Below are 21,152 nucleotides of genomic sequence, written 5' to 3'. Positions count from 1 at the left end.
TTTTAAATTTGAGGACAAATAAAAACTGTTTTAACATATTGCATTATTATGCATTGTATTTTCTGAGCAGAAGCTCATAAAACCAGCTATTATACTCCAACAGGAAAATATTTTTATATGTTGGAACATACTTTTATTCTTTGTAAGACAGAGAAAAATAAGAACAGGGATTATGTTTAAAACCTGCAGAATTTAATTGGTGGGAAAGCCCTTTCTAATGCATCTAAAGATTTTTAAAAGTACATTTGCTATTTATTTGACTTTCTAAAAGGGTGTAGCCAGTTTACATACCCCAGGAAAGTATTTTGAACTTAAAGAATATCATCCAAAAAATCCTGGTGTGGGAGATGAACTTTTCTTACTTTATAGAGGCTATAATCTCTCTGGAGGATAAGGCAATATCACCATGTATTAGCTAAACTATACAACTCCTGAGAAATATGGCCCCTTCTTGAGTTATAGATTCAGCAGTGTCATTTAGGAGTAAAAACAGAATTCCACCTAAAGATGGTAAAGTCAAGGGATTTTTTTTATACTACTCCACTTCTATGCAACTCACCAAAAACAATAAAAGAAATTTAAGATGAATTAACAAAAAATGACCACAACTTCAAGCCACACATGATGACAGATATTGGCCAACTATTTTATTTTTAGAGGTTTTACTTTATTTTGTGGAAATACAGTTGATTGTTGTATTAATTTCTACTGTACAGCAAAGTGATTCAGTTATATGTATACATGTATATATATATATATATATTCCTTTTCGTATTCCTTTCCATATGTTTTATTACAGGATATTGAATATAGTCCCCTGTGCTATAAAATAGGATCTTGTTTTCTACCCATTCTATATACAGTAGTTTGCATCTGCTAATCCCAAACTCCCAGTCCATTGCTCTCCCACATGCCCTCCCCCTTGGCAATCACGAGTCTGTTCTCTATGTCTATGAGTCTGTTTCTCTTCCATAGGTATATTCATTTGTCTCCACTTTTAGATTCCACACATAAATGATATCATATGGAATTTGCCTTTCTTTTTCTGACTTACCTCACTTAGTATGATAATCTCTAGTCCATCCATCGTGCTGCAAATGGCATTATTTCCTTCTTTTTTACGGCTAATATTCCACTGTATATATGGACCACGTCTGCTTCTGTTCATCTGTCAATAGACATTCAGGTCACTTCCATGTCTTGGCTATTATCAATAGTGCTACAGTGAACACTGGGGTACATGTGCTTTTGAACTTATAGTTTTGTCTAAATATACGCCCAGGAATGGGATTGCTGGATCATCTGGCAACTCGATTTTTAGTTTCTTGAGGAACCTCCGCATTGTTCTGCATAGTAGCTGCATCAATTTATATTCCCACTACCAGGGTCAGAGGGTTTCCTATTCTCCACAGTCTCTCTGATGGCCATTCTGCCTGGTGTGAAGTGGTTGTTGTTCAGCCACTCAGTCGTGTCTGACTCTGCAGCCACATGGACTGCAGCACACCAGACTTCCCTGTCCTTCACCATCTCCCAGAGACTACTCAAACTCATGTCCATTGAGTCAGTAATGCCATCCAACCATCTCATCCTCTGTCATCCCCTTCTCCTCCCGCCTTCAGTCTTCCCAGCATCAGGGTCTTTTCCAATGAGTCAGTTCTTTGCATCAGGTGGCCAAAGCTTCAGCATCAGCCCTGAATATTCAGGATTGATTTCCTTCAAGGTCGACTGGTTTGATCTCCTTGCAGTCCAAGGGACTCTGAAGAGTCTTCTCAACACCATAGTTCAGAAGCACCAATTCTTTGGCATTCAGCCTTCTTTGTGGTCCAATTCTCACATCCGTACATGACTACCAGAAAAACCATAGCTTTGACTATATGGACCTTTGTCAACAAAGTAATGTCTCTGCTTTTTAATACACTGTCTTGTGGTCATAACTTTTCTCCCAAGGAGCAATCATCTTTTAATTTCATGGCTGCAGTCACCATCTGCAGTGATTTTGGAGCCCCAAAATAAAGTCTGTCATTGTTTCCATTGTTTGCTCGTCTATTTGCTATGAAGTGATGTGACCGGATGCCATGATCTTAGCTTTTTGAATGTTGAGTTTTAAGCCAGCTTTTTCCACTCTCCTTTTTCACCTTCATCAAGACACTCTTTAGTTCCTCTTCACTTTCTGTCATAAGGGTGGTGTAATCTGTGTATCTCAGGTTATTGATATTTCTCCCAGCATTCTTAATTCCAGCTTGTGCTTTATCCAGCCCAGCATTTCACATGATATACTCTGCATGTAAGTTAAATAAGCAGGGTGACAGTATACAGCCTTGACATACTCCTTCCCCAATTTGGAACCAGTCCATTGTTCCATGTCCAGTTCTAAGTGTTGCTTCTTGACCTACATACAGATTCCTCAGGAAGCAGGTAAAATGCTCTGGTATGTCCGTCTCTTTAAGAATTTTCTACTGTTTGTTGCAATCCACACAGTCAAAAGCTTTAGAGCAGTCAGTGAAGCAAAAGTAGATGTTTTTCTGGAACTCCCTTGCTTTTTCTATGATCCAACAGTGTGAAGTGTGCTTCATTGTAATTTTGATTTGCATTTATGTAGTAATTAGCGATGTTGAGCATCTTTTCATGTGCCTGTTGGCCATCTATTTTTCTTCTTTGGAGAAATGTCTATTAAGTCATTTTTCAATTGGGAGAAACCCATATTTCTGTCTTCCCCTTTCTTACGGCATCTGATATATTCTGTCTTGTAAATATTTACAGTATTTATCTCCTCCCCACTAACCCAAGTGGTGAGGACCTTCTGAGGTCAAGAACTGTATGTCACCTTTATGATCCTATGGTTCCCATGCTACATACTTTGTGGATAGTAGCTGTTGGATAGATATTTTTCTGAATGAAACTGCTGTGAATTGAACCAGAAAAGATAAATCCTTATGTGAAAGAGTAGAGAAAACTGCTCTTCATCCCTTTGATATGGACGTTTTGACATTCATCATTTGGTGTTAAAGAAATAGGCCTCTAATCATATCCCAGACACATAGTCTCTTTCCTAAATAACAAGAGATTTTCACTGAAATATAATTAGAAGAATTTAAAATTTTCAAGACCAGCCTCACATAGAAATTTGACTTGACTATCTCAAATAAATTTCCATCACAAAAATGTCTGATATGTATTGAATTTTACAAATCCTGGATATCAGTCATGCTCTAATCTGAGTTAGACAATAAAATGTCTTTGTCTCTTGATTCCCATATTTATGAAATATTGATCTAGAAATACTGAGATTTTCACTTTATACATGAGAGTAGCAGGAAAAATCCATTTAGTCTAGCCATTTATTTTTCGATCAAGTATTTTGTTAACATACTAAACTGAGTAATCTTGAGTGCTTAAGTTGATTTTTCATTTTTGACAGGTAAGCATATCTGACTTCTTGAAGGGGAAGAGGGATAAAATTAGTTTTGCTATCAATAGCTTCTGAAGTCCATCTATAATAATGTTGATGAATCCTCCTAGTGTTTCCTCTGGGTTCCTGCCTTTTGGCCATTTCTATACTTAATTTCTGGCTTACTTTGTAACACTTTGGAAAAATGAAAAGAAATACAATTCGAATCAGCCAATTTTGGTGCTTATGCTAAGTTCTAGTAGTAATTTAGTAGAGGATGAATTACTGATGACAATCTGTTCCAACAAGTATGTATAGATTTACATTGTCTATGGTTTTATTCATCTGTTGCCCTAGGATAGAAATTCAGAGTTGGCAATATTTTGCTTTCACGGTGCAGTCAGTAATTTAAAGCAGTATGTGGTAACTTTTTGTTTTAATGTCGATGCCCCAAGGGGTCTGTTATTAATTTAAGTTAAACTTTAGAAAGAATTTTTCAGGGTTAATGATATCTACTTTTTTCCCTATTGTAGGCAGCTCATGGCCAGAGGGGACATACAGGCCCACAGGTACAAAGATCTTTCTTTTATTTTTTATTTTTAAAATTTTCTAAACTGCCAGTGATAAACAATGTGTGTCCAGTCAAGGAGCCTGAATAAAGCCTTTAGAAAGTCTAGATTTATTTTGCTTTTGGTTAATATTGGTTGTGGAATCAAATTTGGGAAAACTTTTAGGCTATAACTTAAAGAACTCAGATCTTTAGAGACAATTAAATATGGGCACTTTGATTAAAAAAAAACTATAAATATTAAAGATAAGAAATAATACTTGGCCCAATTAGTATTAAGTTTAACTTTGTTTGGATTTCAAATGCAAACTCTAGTAATTCAAGTTGTTTTCAGAAAAATAACCTACAATTTTATACCTAGCTGTACTATGAGTGATTATAAGACATTTCCAGATAGACAAAGACCAACAGTTTACTGTCTACAGACGCTACACACACACACACACACACACACACATACACACACACACCCCTTTCTTTCAAATTTTTGTTCAGTTAACTCTTAAACCTTATTCATAATTTACATAAACCCCTTTTTAACCAAGAGAGTACAATAAAACTTTAATACAAATTGGGTAATCTGAATGTTTTATTCAAAAGTTGACCATGCCAGCTGTCATATCATGTTCCTTTGTACATGTTGGTGACATATTATACATGAACTTACAATATTTATAAAAGAGAATTAGAATTAGATTTAGAATTAGAATTTAGAATTAGAATTGGAATGATTTAAAATTTTACAAAATTGAAGAAACACACATCCTCGGATTGAAAATACAATAAGGATAAATATTAAATCCATTCACAATCACATCATGGTAAAACTCCTGAATGTTAAGGAAACATCGCAAACACTACCAGAGAGAAAAAGCATTTTTACCCATGAAAGGAATAACCAATTAGAATTGCAGCAGGCTTCTGCTCAACAATGCTGCTGCTGCTGCTGCTGCTAAGTCGCTTCAGTCGTGTCCAACTCTGTGCGACCCCATAGACGGCAGCCCACCGGCTCCCCTGTCTCTGGGATTCTCCAGGCAAGAACACTGGAGTGGGTTGCCATTTCCTTCTCCAATGCATGAAAGTGAAAAGTGAAAGTGAAGTCACTCAGTCATGTCCGACTCTTCACAATCCCATGGACTGCAGCCTACCAGGCCCCTCCGTCCATGGGATTTTCCAGGCAAGAGTACTGGCTGGAGTGGGGTGCCATTGCCTTCTCCGCTGCTCAACAATAATATTTGCCAAAACAACAAAGTAATGTTTTGCAAGTGCAGAAGAAAAATAACCTACAATTTTATACCTAGCTATACTATGAGTGATTATAAGACATTTCCAGGTAGACAAAGACTAAGAGTTTACTATCCACAGATGCTACACACACACACACACACACACACACACATACTTTTCAAAGTTAGATAGCAACAAAATGGATAGCAAATCCAAAAACGAAAAAAAAAAATAGCATGAAGTGAATGAGATGAGCTTGGAGGGAGAAAGTGTTGAGAAATTTCCTCTTTATTATTTATAGGAAAAGGCATCAGTGAGGGACAGTTAATCTCATCTGTGTAACGACTGAGGCATAAATGTAGGCTATCCAATTGTCTAAATTAAACATTTTAATCTTATTTGAAATTCTTATCTGTGACACAGTTCAAAGGTAATGTGAAGGGAATGCTCAACTTTTGATCCCTAGATATTTAAGTATTTGAATATAAGTATAATGTAGTATTTGAATATAAATATAATGTAAGATAGATGCATGGAGATCTTTTAAGAAAATGTGAATGAAGTAAGTTGTGAGTTTTTTTAGTTCAACACCCAAGTTTGGTACAGTATATAACCAGTGTTACAGGCAAAGAAGGGAGTGTTTGTATATTTGTGTGTGCATGTATGCACACACACATGAGGTGTATGAAGAATGAAAGTAAATACACCAACATATTAAGCTGTGGTTATCTCCCCTTGATGAGATTATAGAAGAGTTTTGTTTCCCTTCTTGTATTTACATTTATTTTTCAAAGATCCTGCATCGCCATTATGAATAAAAAAAATATTTAGAAACTAGCACATAAAGAAGACAAAGTTTCTTAGAAAACAATGTTAACCGTTTGATTCTCCCTCCCCATAGGGGAAACCAGGCATCCCAGGTCCAGACGGACTTGCAGGGTCACTGGGACTTAAGGGCCCTCAGGTATGTAACAAGACTAATCAGGCTATGAGAACAGAAAGAAGAATCTGAGCCTTAATAGAATACAACCTCCTTGCAAACGTTTGCAAACGTACAGATGTTTCAAGTGATTCAGAGTAATGAAATCAGGAAGCAACACAGTCTTGACTTGTACAGCGCTTGTACATGTTGGTGATATATCTGAACTTACAATATTTATAAAGAGCTGGTCCCGGTCAGGAGGTGAACAGGAAATGAACTCTGGGCAGCAGTCTCTGTATAATGATCCAGGCTGACTAGTGAATCCTAGGGAGACCTTGAGCCAAATACAATGCTGGGCCTCAAAACTGGGAATTTTGGTCAATTTAGCTATGTATCTGGCTGCCTGTAATGGAGAAAAATTGGCTCTACCCTAGCAAAGAGGTCTTCAGTGGGGGTGATGTATAGTCATCTTTTCTAGCTCACTTCTCTAGGGAGCTGCCTCAAGCAGTTTTTCCTTTGCAAAGAACAAGCAATGGTTGGCTCTTAACACTGCTTACATGAGGGGTAAGGAAACATGCCAGAAAGAGCAAAATGTAGCCTAAAGCAATCATGAGAAGGGAAGGGAAGTCCTCAGAAATGCTGAACAAAGGTCAAGAATAAGAACGTTAAAATATTTTTTTTCTCTCTGAATTTTTACTTTTGAAATCTTGAGAAGTAAATTTGATCTTTGGCAAATGTAGGACAGCAATGATCCTGCAGCTTTTCAAGGTTGTAATCTATGTAGCTAAAAAAAAAAAAAAGTGGGGGGGAGGGGGGAGTAACTTCTATATGTTGTCAGCTTGCTGCATGGAAGTTGGGCAAAATATCCTGAAACATCAGAGGAGAAAGTTAATCCACATTTCAGAGCAGTAAACAGTCTACTCCTTGGACCTCTTATTGCTTTCTAGCTTGATTGCTTTTGTTTCTCTTACTTGGCAGCTGAGGATTGTTCATTTTTCTTACCTTCAAGTGAGAATATTTGCCACTGGGATTGTAGGGAATCATTTCAATAGGTTGGCTGGCTTTATTTCATGCTAAACAAGTAATACTACATCTCCTCATCCATTTTATAGGCTGTTACTTTTTTATGACATAATTTAAAATGAGATACAAAAGCCAAACACAGTATGAAGGTTTCTCTGCATAACATATGGAATCCAAAATTAATAGAAAGCATAATACTCCAGATGTACAATTATCTAAATCTTATCTTACAATGTGCTATGTCTTATTTATGACCAATCTTTAGTGTAGTTATTAAATAGAAAATCCACTTAATTATTCCAGCTTCAGATTTACATAAGTAAAAATTACTTTTAAAGTAACAGATACATAAATTTTAGTACAAAGATCCTTTAGAATAATTATAAAGCAATAGTGGAAATTTTAGCTGTTCAGTGTTTCTTCACTTTGATGGAAAATGCCAAGCCATTTAGGCACTAGATTGGACCCTTATGCCTTGGAGAGAAGGAGAACTTGACTGATCACGACAGAACCAAAAGCATGAATGGAGTTTTCTTTTCAATTGCTGTCCATGTTACTGACTTAGCATTTCCATTTTTAATATTCAAGTGAATATTCTAATGTTCTCTTTTTGGGAGAAAGTAATGTTAATTCTCTATATGTAGGGTCCAAGAGGAGAAGCTGGTGTGAAAGGAGAAAAAGGAAATCTGGGAAGTAAAGGTCCCCAGGTATGTAACGAGAGACAGTGTCTGCCTCTGGCTCTAATCTTGGTTTGCATGTGGATGTCCTTGTGGTTGCCTCTCCTCAGATGGAGTTATCTACTGCCTGTGAACCCGCAAAGTGTATGAGGTTTGACCTTGGAGCTCAATATGGTGGCCGCATCATGTTCTGGTCACTACCTTGCAGAGTGGGTGTCATTATGTCAGACACAGAGGCGAAGATAACAGCTCAGCCGTTACTGTGACGTTAAGAATTTCTTCTTTATGTAAATCAGGTCACATGACTCACTAATCCCAGTCCTCAGGGGCTCACCCTTGCACCCAGAATACAAACTACTTCAGTGGTCCTTAGCTAACCACACATAAGAATCTCCTGGGAGGACTGTGAAACACCGTACCACCTGGAACCCTCTCCAGACCACTTAAATCCACATTCTCCTCAGGTGGTTCTAACATACACACCCAGGATTGCAAGTGACTGTCCAACATCAACACTTCTTCACCTTCAAGATACTGAACAAACATAAAGAACTTAAACCGCAGATTCTGGTTGAGCAGGTGTGAGATGGGGCTTGAGGTGCTCCATCTCCAGCAAGCTCCTAGGTGATGCCAATGCTGCTGATCCCTACACCACACTTTGAGCAGTAAGTCTCCTCCCTGCTATCACAGACTATATTTATTTTCTTAGCTTAGCTATTTATGAAATGGGCAAGTTTAATCCATATGACCATTATATCTACTACTGTGGGCAAGAATCCCTTAGAAGAAATGGAGTAGCCATCATGGTCAACAATGGAGTCCAAAATGCAGTACTTGGATGCAATCTCAAAAATGACAGAATGATCTCTGTTCCTTTCCAAAGCAAAACATTCAACATCACAGTAATCCAAGGCTATGCCCCAACCACCAGTGCCCAAGAAGCTGAAGCTGAATGGTTCTGTGAAGACCTGCAAGACCTTCCAGAACTAATCCCCCAAAAAGATGTTCTTTTCATCATAGGGGTCTGGAATGCAAAAGTAGGAAGTCAAGAGATACCTGGAGTAACAGGCAAGCTTGGCCTTGGAGTACAGAATGAAGCAGAGCAAAGGCTAACAGGGTTTTGCCAAGAAAATGCACTGGTCATAGCAAACACCCTCTTCCAACAACACAAGAGAAGACTCTACACATCAACATCACTAAATGGTAAATACCAAAATCAGACGAATTATTTTCTTTCCAGCCAAAGATGGAGAAGCTCTATACAGTCAGCAAAAATAAGACCAGGAGCTGACTGTGGCTCAGATCATGAACTCCTTATTGCAAATTCAGACTTAAATTGAAGAAAGTAGGGAAAATCACTAGGCCATTCAGTATGACCTAAGTCAAATCCCTTACGATTATACAGTGGAAGTGATGAGTAGATTCAAGGGATTAGATCTGATAGACAGTGTGCCTGAAGAACTATAGAAGGAAGTTCGTAACATTGTTTAGGAGGCAGTGATCAAAACCATCCCCAAGAAGAAGAAATGCAAAAAGTCAAAATGGTTGTCTGAGGAGGCCTTACAAATAGCTGAGAAAAGAAGACAAGCAAAGGGCAAAGGAGAAAAGGAAAGATGTATTTATCTGAATGCAGAGTTCCAAAGAATAGCAAGGAGAGATAAGAAAGCCTTCCTTAGTGATTAATGCAGAGAAATAGAGGAAAACAACAGAATGGGAAAGACTAGAGATGGCTTCAAGAAAATTAAAGATAGCAAGGGAACATTTCATGCAAAGATGGGCACAATAAAAGACAGAAACAGAACGGACCTAACAGAAGCAAAATATATTAAGAAGAGGTGGCAATAATACACAAGAGAAATATACAAAAAAGATCTTCATGACCCAGATAATATGATCACTCACTTAGAGCCAGACATCCTGGAATGTGAAGTCAAGTGGGCCTTAGAAAGCATCACTATGAACAAAGCTAGTGGAGGTAATGGAATTCCAGTCGAGCTATTTCAAATCCTGAAAGACGATGCTGTGAAAATGTGCGCTCAATATGCCAGCAAATTTGGAAAACTCAGCAGTGGCCACAGGACTGGAAAAGGTCGGTTTTAATTCCAATCCCAAAGAAAGACATTGTCAAAGAATGTTCAAACTACCACACAATTGGGCTGATCTCACATACTAGCAAAGTAATGCTCAAAATTCTCCAAGTGAGACTTCAACAGTACGTGAACTGAGAATTTCCAGATGTTCAAGTTGGATTTAGAAAAGGCAGTGGAACCACAGATCAAATTGCCAGCATCCATTTGATCATAGATAAAGCAAGAGAATACCAGAAAAACATCTACTTCTGCTTCATTGATTACACTAATGCCTTTGACTGTGTGTATCACAAAAAACTGGAAAATTCTTCAAGAGATTGGAATACCAGACCACCTTACCTGCCTCCCAAGAAATCTGTAGGTCAAGAAGCAACAGTTAGAACGGGACATGGAACAATAGACTGGTTCCAAATTGGGAAAGGAGTACATCAAGGCTGTATGTTGTCACCCTGCTTATTTAACTTATATACAGAGTACATCATGTGAAATTCTGGGCTGGATGAAGCACAAGCTGGAATCAAGATTGCCAGGAGAAATATCAGTAACCTGAAATATGCTGATGACACCACCCTTATGACAGAAAGTGAAAAGGAACTAAAGAGCGACTTGATGAACATGAAAGAGGAGAGTGAAAAAGCTAGCTTAAAATTCAGCATTCAGAAAACTAAGATCATGGCATCTAGTCCCATCCCTTCATGGTAGATAAATGGGGAAACAATGGAAACAGTGACAGACTTTATTTTCTTGGGCTCCAAAATCACTGCAGATGATGACTGCAGCCACAAAATTAAAAGATGCTTCCTTTTTGGAAGAAAAGCTATGACCAACCTAGATAGCATATTATAAAGCAGAGACATTAGTTTGATGACAAAGGTCCATATAGTCAAAGCTGTGGTTTTTCCAGTAGATATGTATGGATGTAAGAGTTGGAATATAAAGAAGGCTGAGCACCGAAGAATTGATGCTTTTGAACTGTGGTGTTGGAGAAGACTCTTGAGAGTCCCTTGGACTGCAAGGAGATCCAACCAGTCCATCCTAAAGGAAATCAACCCTGTATATTCATTGGAAGCACTGAAGCTAAAGCTGAAACTCCAATACCTTGGCTACCTGATGGGAAGAACTGACTTATTGGAAAAGACCCTGAATCTGGGAAAGACTGAAGCCAGGAGGAGAAGGGGATGACAGAGGATGAGATGTTTGGCTGGCATCACCAACTTGAGGGACATGAGTTTGAGCAAGCTTCAGGAGTTGGTGATGGACAGGGAAGCCTGGCGTGCTGCAGTCCATGGAGTTGCAAAAAGTTGGACACGACTGAGCGACTGAACTGAACTGAACTGAACTAGCTCTTTGTCTTCCCTTCTAAACTGTAAGCTCTGTGAGAGCTAGGACTTTGTCCCAGAGCCCAGGATAACAGTGCTGTCACCCAACAGAATCAACGCATATTTGTATAATGAATCAATTATTAAATGAAAGAATGATTCTCAGTTGGGACTTGTGCTCAGGGCTAACATGAGGGTAAAGCAAGTCCATTACTTTGTGTCCATTAGTTAAACTGGGCAGTGGTCCAACATTTAAGTGGATATGTTCATCTTCAAAATTTTTAAGAACCTCTTTGCATGGTTAAATAAACAATATTTAAAAGCATATTAATTACTGTTCATAATGATATTTGTTCCTAATTTTGAAGAATGTGCCCCTTCAAAAAGCATGAAAACCTTAAAATTTCATGTAGAACGAAATTAATGAAAAGTAACTGTTTTGCATTCACATCCTTGAATCTAAAAAAGCTTGCTGGTACCACAAATTGGGATTTTAAAATAACAGTAAGTGCCAAAGGAAATATATATATGTGGCAATTATATCATCTGTTTATGTGAAATATTGAGATGTAGATTGGTTGAAATCCAGAGCTTGATAATTCCCTTGCTCTAGAATCCAGAATTTTATCCAAGTGGCTATTACTCAAATAAGGTATTTCATTTGCTACGGGTGGGTGCCCCTTAACCTCACCTTGGCAGGATTGGTCATATCATAAATCATCCAGCCTCTTGGCATTGCCAGTTAGTCAAAAGGCACCCCCTCCCTCTAGCTGAGCTCTTCTGTTTATCTGCCTGGAAAGCATGGTTCCTTTCTTTGCTTTTCTTAAAACACCCTTGTCAACACAGTTAAAATACTATTTTAAAATGTATAGAATTTTCTATGCTTAGGATGTGATGAACTAGATCTCAAAATTATTGCTTTCAGAGGAAAACCATGGGAGACAAACAATCCGATAACAAGAGAAAGTTATTCTTTATTGGCTCTATAAATCCACCGACACAGGCTTCACAATATTTTACAGCACAAGGACCAGTGTCTCAAATGGAATTACAGGAGTGTTTTCTAACTGCAGCCTTTTGAAGTTTTTCCTAGGATGTACAGTTAGAAAAAGGGATGTGATTTTTGTTGATGGTGTCCTGCAGACTTAATAATTTATGCACTGTTGAAGCATTCTGCATAAATCAAACATGCTGATGCAGTCAGATATATGTGATAAAAGAAATACAGTCCATAGCATAATGAAAAAGAAGGAAGAACTTTGAAAGGAATGGCATATTCTTTTTTACCTTCCTTTGTTCCCTTCTTGTTTGGTTTACTTTTAAGCCCTTTGCTAATGTAACCAATGCCTAGAAAAGACATGGAATATAGATGCAAAATACTAATTCCATTTAGAACTGGCACTATTCCTTGAATACTTAGACTTATTAGTGAGATAATCACTAGCATCATATGAAATATCAAGGAAGGTTGAGATTATCCGGTGCAAATTTGGAATACAAAATATAATTTCTACTGTAACGTTTACAAAGCCTAACATAATAGTCAAGGGCACAGAGTCTGGAGCCAAGCTGCCTGGGTTAGATTGCCAGATTCGTACCCTCTTAGTTGTGTGGCTTTGGGTAATTTATTTAACCTCTCTGTGCCTCAACTTTCCCAGATGCAAAATGAGAATAGTAATAATAGCTATTATAATCATATAATAATAATAGTTATAATACCACATTGGATTGTTGTGAAAGTTAAATGGTTTAATATATATAGGAATTTAGAATGATGCCTGCATTACAATAAGCATCATATAAATGTTTATTCCTACCATATTGTATCAACATTACCTAACAGGTACATTCTATACCCAAGGCATGCTAATGCCAATCCAAGGAAGGCCATAATAGTAGTACTTCCATGACAATACATAATCTGTATTGCAATTATTGAATTTCATCAGTCTGTGTAATCTAGGTTGGCTCATCGACCATTTCTTTCACTCACTTGACGAACAAGTACCGACGCACACTTCCTGTGTGTCAGGCCCTATAGTGAAATAAAGGCTGAGATAAACACAGACCCTAGCCTCAGATGCTCCCAATCTCATAAAGGAAACTCGTGCAAACACATCGTTGAGATGTGACATGCTGAATGTTAAAATAGAATTATACCCAGGGGATAGAGTGGTGGGAGAGAGGGTGGAGTTGAAGGAGGAGGACAGTGGCTTAGCTTTTATAGGATAAGGAGGTGTTTTCCAGGTGACCAAGGGAGAGCCAGGCATGGGAAAGGAACTATGTTGTGCAAAAAGAGATCATGGTGAATTGGGGAAGCCATAAATGGTTCAATGTGCATGGAGTGTAGGGTATACGAAGAAAGATCAGCAGTTGAGCTCGGGGGCCGTCTCCTAGACTAGGACTGTCCAGGTCAGCATCTTCTCGGGTGTCTCGGTGTTTGTTTTTGCATTAACCCTCCCCTTGCTGGTCTCTTGATTTTCATTTTCTCAGACTTAGCTCATATCTGGCTCTTTCAGAAGCTGAGAATTTTATCTCCTTGAGGTAGTCCATCCCGGCCTGATATCTGCTGGTTGTGAGTGTAGAAAGAATTTTCCCCCCATAAAAATAGTGAGACAGATTTCTTTTCAGTGTGGAAAGGACCCATGTCTTCTTCCCCTGCCCTGTCATAGCCTATCCAAAGTCAAGGTGTTCTTGGCAGCGTCCCAGCCATTTATCCCAAACTCCTAGTGCAACCCTTTCTGATAAGATGCTACTTAAGACGTTAAAAAAAGAAAAAACAACATTTAAGCTCTAAGCATCTCCTTTCTATCCTCACTTAAGCGGTTGTGATTGCCAAGGACTCTGTGTCAGAGTTGGAGGTTAGATCTCTCTAACCTGTTAGATCGCCCATTTTGGAGGTTAGATCTGTCCCAGCCTCCTGCATCAAGTTTAGAGATTCACATTTTTAAAACTCCAATCTCAGATGGTACATGTATGGTCAGTTTTGAAATCCTCTCTGAAACATGGGCCTCAGGACAGAAGACACAGTGGCTGGGAGTTCAGTCTCTAGAGACAGAATTGAGTTCAGTTCCCATCTCATCCTCTTATTAACTGAGTGATGTGGGGTTAAGTGCTTTGAGACTCTGTTTTTAACTGGCAAAATGGTGTTAACAACATGTATCTCATTGTGTTGTTGTGAGGGTTGGATAAGTCTATATATAAATATCCTGGAGAAGGGAATGGCTACCCACTCCAGTATTCTTGCCTAGAGAATTCCATGGACAGAAGAGCCTGGAGGGCTACAGTCCATGGAGCTGCAAAGAATATATACCTTTCAGTACAATGCCTTGCACAAAATAAATGCTCAATAAAAGCCCACCATTAGAGCAAAGCCGATGGAGACTTGACCTCTAACCAATGTCCTTTCCTTTTCAGTTCAGTTTAGTTCACTCAGTCGTGTCCAACTCTTTGCGACCCCATGGACTTCAGCACGCCAAACTTCCCTGTCCATCACCAACTCTCAGAGCTTGCTCCAACTCATGTCCAGTAGGCCTGATGCTCTGGGCACCTCTGTATTCTCCACAGCTGCTCTTCATCTCAGATCAAGTCAGTTTTTTGACTCCATATCTTGGGAGTCACAGGGAATTTTCCTTCTTTCCTTTAGAAACATGTCCCTTTTACGATCAGCAGTATTTGAGTAGGTAACATATCTGGGTGATAATCCACTGAAGCTTGAGCCCCACTCAAGCAGTCACAGAGCCCAGTTTGTGTGATCCAGCCTAGGAAATAGAATCAGGTTTTCTGATGTTCTAATTACAAATCTGTCCAGTTCCACCCACCCACCCATCCATCCATCCAAGAAACCTTTTTTACTTTGGATGACTTTCAAACAGGATAATCTGCCATTGTGCTTGTGTGTGCTTGTAGGGACTATACATGAGTAGCTCTGAGAAGCCTGCTTTGTCTCACAGAGCTCTTTATGTCTAGGGGAAACACACAAAAAATGAGCTCTTAAATAAGACTTCTAATATATCCCTATTGTCAAGGAAAAATAAAAACTCTACTTTAGAAGTATCTTTCATGTCCATGTGAAATACATGCAAATTTCATATGGAAAACCAACAAGTTAAGCACACTATTTCATCCCTCTTGGGGACCATTCTTGGATAAGTGGATGGATAGATAGAGGCATGGATGGGTGGACCGATTGGTTCTACATACAATACTAAGTTCCAGAAATACAAAGTCAATAAGACATGTCCCTTCCTTCAAGGAGTGTACAGGCTGGAATCTAGTGGATGAGAGAAATAAATGAACAACTACATACAGAGTAGAAGTATCTGTGGGACAATTATGAGGTCCAATTCATCCAGGGGATTCAGATCTTCCTGAAAAAGTGATACTAAAAGTAAGATTTTTTCAGGAAAGGGAGATTGTACCTCTCCCTAGACAGAAAATGGAACAGCTAAAGTAACAACTTGCCTAAGTGTGGAGCCGTAAGACAACAAGAATTTGAGAACTTCACATGGTTTGACGAGCATGACCATAGAATGACTGATCAGTGCACAGGCATGCAATAGCCACATTTTGAGGAATTTTACATATCAATAAAGATCTTCAGCTTTATTGTGAAACTTACTTAAGAATTCAGAATTTCAGACAAAGTGAGAGTGTCATCAGCCTGACATTTTAAATCAAAAGGGAGAAAGAAAGGAGAATGGATTAGAGCAAGGCCAGGCTACATTTAGGGAAGCTGGGAATTGGGGTGAGAATTCAAGAAGGGCCTGAAAGTAGGTGATGGCCTTGGGAATGGAAGAGAGATGGCTAGAGAAAGGAAATAGAATCTGTAGGACTTGTGGCTGAATGGCTTTGAAAGATGATCTATAGGGAGGGGTCTAGGATGATTCTTAGGTCTCTGACCTGGGTTTCAAGGGAAGTCAGGGTGGCAACATTCCTTATGAAAAGAATAGACTGAGCGTGGTCGGTGGTAAATATAACTATCTCTGGTAATCAATTTTTATGTTATTATTTAGTTGCTGAGTTGTTCCCAACTCTTTGCAACCCCATGGACTACAGCCTACCAGGGATCCCCCGTCCATGGGATTTTCCAGGCAAGAATGCTGGATTGCCATTTCCTTCTCCAGAAATACCCAATAGGCATCTTAATAGACGAATCTGCTGGCCAGTTGAGTGGTTTGGACCAGAATCGTATATTTAGGATCATTTTATGGAAGTGGTATGTGAATCTATGGGGCTGTCACTCAGGAATAGCAGATGAAGTAAAAAAATTAAGATCAGAGGAGCCCTGGGTACATGGAGACTTACGAGGCCAATAGAAAGGGGGTCTTCAGTGGTTACTGAGAAGGAAGCAGAGAGGAGACAGGAAAACCATGGTAACTGGGTGTTACGGAAGTTAATGGAAAAGCTTCAAAGGACACAGTATTAAATTCAATAAGATAAAAACATTATAAAGTCAACTGGATTGAACACACAGGTCATGGGAACTCCATGCAGCGGTGGAAGTAAGTTAGAAGGGAAAGGAATAAGAGCCACGGAGGGTGAAGAAATTGAGACTCTCCCTGTTTTGGGGTTGTAGGAAAACTATTATTATCTTCCCTAGTAACCAATTCGTTGTTCAGCAGTCTTTCCTATTAGGAAATTTTTTATGTCCATCTTATCAAATCTCTAATTCTTTAAATGATGAAAAGTTAATGTTAGTTTTTTCATCTTGAACAAAATTAACTTACTAAGAATCATGCTTATTACACAGATTTGGTTTGTTTATTTTTAAATTATAGTAGCCATGCAAAAAATGGGAAAATGACTCCAATTCACTGGTGTTTGGATTATTTACAAGTACCTGTAAACAGTTTAAACAAAAGAGATTTCTGTTGCCATATGTTTGGAAATCCCCAAGGAAAAATTCAATCTCAAGTGTCAATAACATAGGAAGGCAGTTGGGCTGCTCTGAGTTGGGATCTTCGAATGTTTCGCTCTAAAGCTGTTCCAACAAAGTGTGCTTCTCTCCACACCCTCTCCAGCCTTTATTGTTTGAGGACTTTTTGATGGCAGTCATTCTGACCGGCTGCGTGAGGTGATACCTCATTGTGGTTTTGATTTGCATTTCTTTAATGATAAGTGATGTTGAGCATCTTGTCTTGTGTTTGTTAGCCATCTGTCTTCTTTGGAGAATGTCTGTTCAGTTCTTTGCCCACTTTTCGATTGGGTTGTTCGTTTTTCTGGTATTGAGCTGCATGAGCTGCTTGTACATTTTGGAGAGTAGTTCTTTGTCAGTTGCTTCATCTGCTGTTATTTTCTCCCAGTCCGAAGGCTGCCTTTTCACCTTGTTGTGAACAACTTGATGTTGTTCACCTAGTTCCTTCATTGTGCAAAAGTTTTTAAGTTTAACTAGATCCCATTTGTTTATTTTTGGTTTTGTTTCCATTACACTGGGAGGTGGATCCTAAAGAATCTTGCTGTGATTTATGTCAGAGAGTGTTCTGCCTATGTTTTCCTCTACAGTTTTATAGCTTCTGATCTTACATTTAAATCTTTAATCCATTTTGAGTTTATTTTTGTGTACGATGTTAGAAAGCGTCCTGGCTTCATTGTTTTATGCATGGTTGACCAGTTTTCCCAGCACCATTTGTTAAAGAGATCTTCTTTTTCTCCATTATATATTTCTCTTACACTGTTGGTGGGAATGCAAACTAGTACAGCCACTATGGAGAACAGTGTGGAGGTTCCTTAAAAAACTGGAAAGAGAACTGCCATATGACCCAGCAATCCCACTGCTGGGCATACACACCGAGGAAACCAGAATTGAAAGAGACATGTGTACCCCAATGTTCATTGTTTACGATAGGTAGGATATGGAAGCAACCTAGATGTCCATCAGCAGACGAATGGATAAGAAAGCTGTGGTACATATACACAATGGAGTATCACTCACCTGTAAAAAAGAACACATTTGAGTCTCTTCTAATGAGGTGGATGAAACTGGAGCATATTATACAGAGTGAGGTAAATCAGAAAGAGAAAAACCAATACAGTATATTAATGCTTATACATGGAATTTAGAAAGACAGGAATGATGATCGTATATGCAAGGCAGCAAAAGAGACACAGATGTAAAGAACAGACTTTTGGACTCAGTGGGAGAAGGCGAGGGTGGGATGATTTGAGAGAACAGCACTGGAACATGTATATTACCATATGGAAAACAGATGACCAGGAAAATTCAATGCATGAAGCAGGGCACTCAAAGCCAGTGCACTGGGACCACCCTGAGGGATGGGGTGGGGAGGGAGGTGGGAGGGGGTTTCAGGATGGGGGCACATGTGCACCCGTGGGTGATTCATGCTGATGTGTGGCAAAAACCACCACAATATTGTAAAGTAATCATCCTCCAATTAAAATAAATTAATTAATTAAAAAAGAAAGCATGCATGCTTTCTAGAATACTGAAGAGACTTCTATCACATCAAATAGATTCTCCGTATTGACACATAGTATGCTTATTTGTTTGTTTTGCTATTTTGTTTGTCAAGAAAATCTTAAAACTTTATGTAGATCTTTTATCTTTGTTGTTAAATTTATCCTGAGTATTTTGCAGCTTTTTTTCTCTTATTGGTAAATGGAAATTTATTTTGGTTTACTCTTCTGATTTATCTAAGAGAAGAAAATGTCAGAATGTTTATCTTGTACCACCTGGACATGTCTTATGAGTGTTAATTGTTTATGGTAAAGTCTCTTGAGTTTTCTATCATACTAATCATATTATTTACAAACAAAGATAAGTTTACCTTAACAACAACAACACGCTTTTTCAAAACGAGGAACGAGGGAGAATACACTTCTAGGCAAATGTCATCTGGAATGCCTTCTTCAATGTTAGACATTTTGACAACATCTGCTCTAACAGCAAAACACTGAGAACCCAAAATCTCTTTGGAAGAGAAGACTCCCCGGGAAACACAGTCATTTAGGCCACATCTGGTCTGAATTACTTGATTAATTTTCTTTTATTTACTAGTCTTCATTTGACAGTCGTGGTACTTTTTTCCAGAGCAGGAGTCAATAAAGCTGTAACTCTTTCTCCATCTGTGGTTCATTTTCCTCTTAGAAGAGATACAGAGGGTTTCAAGGAAAGTTGCTTTATGTTCTGCTATATTTGCAATCCTTCTTTTATTTCAGGGGCTTCCAGGACCAGCAGGAGAGGCAGGGAGTCAAGGCCGTTTGGGAAGCCAAGGAAATAAAGTAGGTCACATTCTTTACACCCATGAAAGCTGAGGTTTTCTTCTCAAGGGAAATGTGTCTGGTTATATTAGCCAAAGCCCTTTCAACACAGAAGAGAACATATCTCATTGCCCCTGTACCCTGGCTTGATTCTTAGAGAGCCAGCAACATCTAAGGACTTGGGTGTGGACCCAGCTGAGGTCAGGGAATCCAGCTCAGCCTCAGCTCATGAGGGGCTACACCCAATCTGAGAATCTCAAGGAAGGGGGACTCTTCTAGGACAGCCCTTCGTCCTTTCTCCACCCCCACCCCTTCCTTCTCTTCTTTTATTTCTATCCTCCATTCATACGAACATTTGCTGAATACCTTTAAAGACAATGTCACTGTGCTGGCCCTCAGCTGGACTGACGTCAGCTCCAAAAGGGCAGAGGTCTTTGTTTTGCTCACTGATGCATCCCTAGAGCTTTGAATAGTACCTGGCATCTCATAAGCGCTTAGAAAATATCTGTTTAATGAAAGAATTTCTGGGTTGTGAGGTGATGAATATGACAGAATCAACACCACAAAATTGACAGAATGTTCAAGACAAGAATCTATGATGGTTCTCTGGTGGTTCAGAGGTGAAGAATCCACCTGCCAATGCGGGAGACATGGGTTCCATCCCTGATCCAGGGAGAGCCTACATACCACGGAGCAACTAAGCCCAAGCACCATGACTACTGAGCCTGTGCTCTAGAGCCTGGGAGCCACACTACTGAAGCCCCTGTGCCCAGAGCCCATGCTTCACAGTAAGAGAAGCCGCTGCAATGAGAAGCCTGTGTGCCGCAACTAGAGAATCGCCAGGGTGGCCATGAAGACCCAGCACAGCCAAAAATAGAGAAATGAAATAAAATTATAAGAGCAAGAACCTATGACATAGGGATAAGGGACTGAACAAGAAGTCTAAACTCAGTGTTCATAGAAGTACTTCAACAAATATTGAAGAAATAAATAAAACACAAGACTGGAAAAACGCCACGAGCAAGTGTTTGGGGGGTGAAATTATCCTCCTGGGGGACCACAAAGAACAGGAAAGTCTGTCGTGACTGACTGACTAGGCAGCCAGTACAGTGTTATTTACAGGTTGTGATCAGCACGTGTGAACACAGTCGGGTTTGGAAGCTTCTAAATAGGCAACTCAGTGTGGGAATATTTTGAAGATGGAGAGATTGTAAGCTAGGAGGAGTGCTGGCCCCCACAGGCTCCAAGACAAGCGAGACTGGGTGACCTGACAGGGTGGGGCCAGGAGGGACTCGGGAGGGGCCTGTGGAGCTTTCCCAGGAGGGGATGGAGACACAGAGGAGAGGGCTGGGCGACTCTGGCCCCCGACTTGAGTGGGAACCCCATCTCAGAAGCGGGAAAGGCAGAGTGGGCAAAAGAGTGAGGGAAACCCCTTGGTCTGTGGGTGGAGCAGAGAGTCTAAGACTGACTGAAGATGCAGGTTTCAGAATCATTGGAATTTAAAAAAGGCTCTGGTGATGACTCTTTGTAAGAAGGGTAAGAAGAGGCAGAAAAGGAATCATTGGAAAGGAGGGCAAAGAAGCACACTGGATGCTGAGAAGGAGAGTCTTGGAGGAGCTGGGAGCCTCAGCTGGCATCAAGTAGGTAAGGAGGAAAGGACTAGAGAAGCCACCACTTCTGGTGGCCAAGATGCACCTAAGAATAGATTCCAAAGTGTA

General features: G+C 39.4%; 1 protein-coding gene across 3 annotated transcripts in view; it reads left to right on the top strand.

The window, feature by feature from the left end:
* The window catches only part of COL6A6 (collagen type VI alpha 6 chain), a 177,092-nt gene that overhangs the window by 111,164 nt on the left and 44,776 nt on the right, over positions 1-21,152 (top strand). For all 3 annotated transcript variants that reach the window (XM_027549059.1, XM_027549043.1, XM_027549052.1), the window contains exons 21-24: positions 3,922-3,957; positions 6,085-6,147; positions 7,773-7,835; positions 19,393-19,455. In XM_027549059.1, coding sequence (XP_027404860.1) covers positions 3,922-3,957; positions 6,085-6,147; positions 7,773-7,835; positions 19,393-19,455 — 225 coding nt within the window. The remainder of the gene's footprint in view (positions 1-3,921; positions 3,958-6,084; positions 6,148-7,772; positions 7,836-19,392; positions 19,456-21,152) is intronic.

This window comes from Bos indicus x Bos taurus, chromosome 1, assembly GCF_003369695.1.
Source record: "Bos indicus x Bos taurus breed Angus x Brahman F1 hybrid chromosome 1, Bos_hybrid_MaternalHap_v2.0, whole genome shotgun sequence".
In the NCBI taxonomy this organism is placed as follows: Eukaryota; Metazoa; Chordata; class Mammalia; order Artiodactyla; family Bovidae; genus Bos; species Bos indicus x Bos taurus.
Note: the sequence above shows the minus strand (reverse complement) of the source record. Positions and strands in the feature narration are given on the sequence as shown.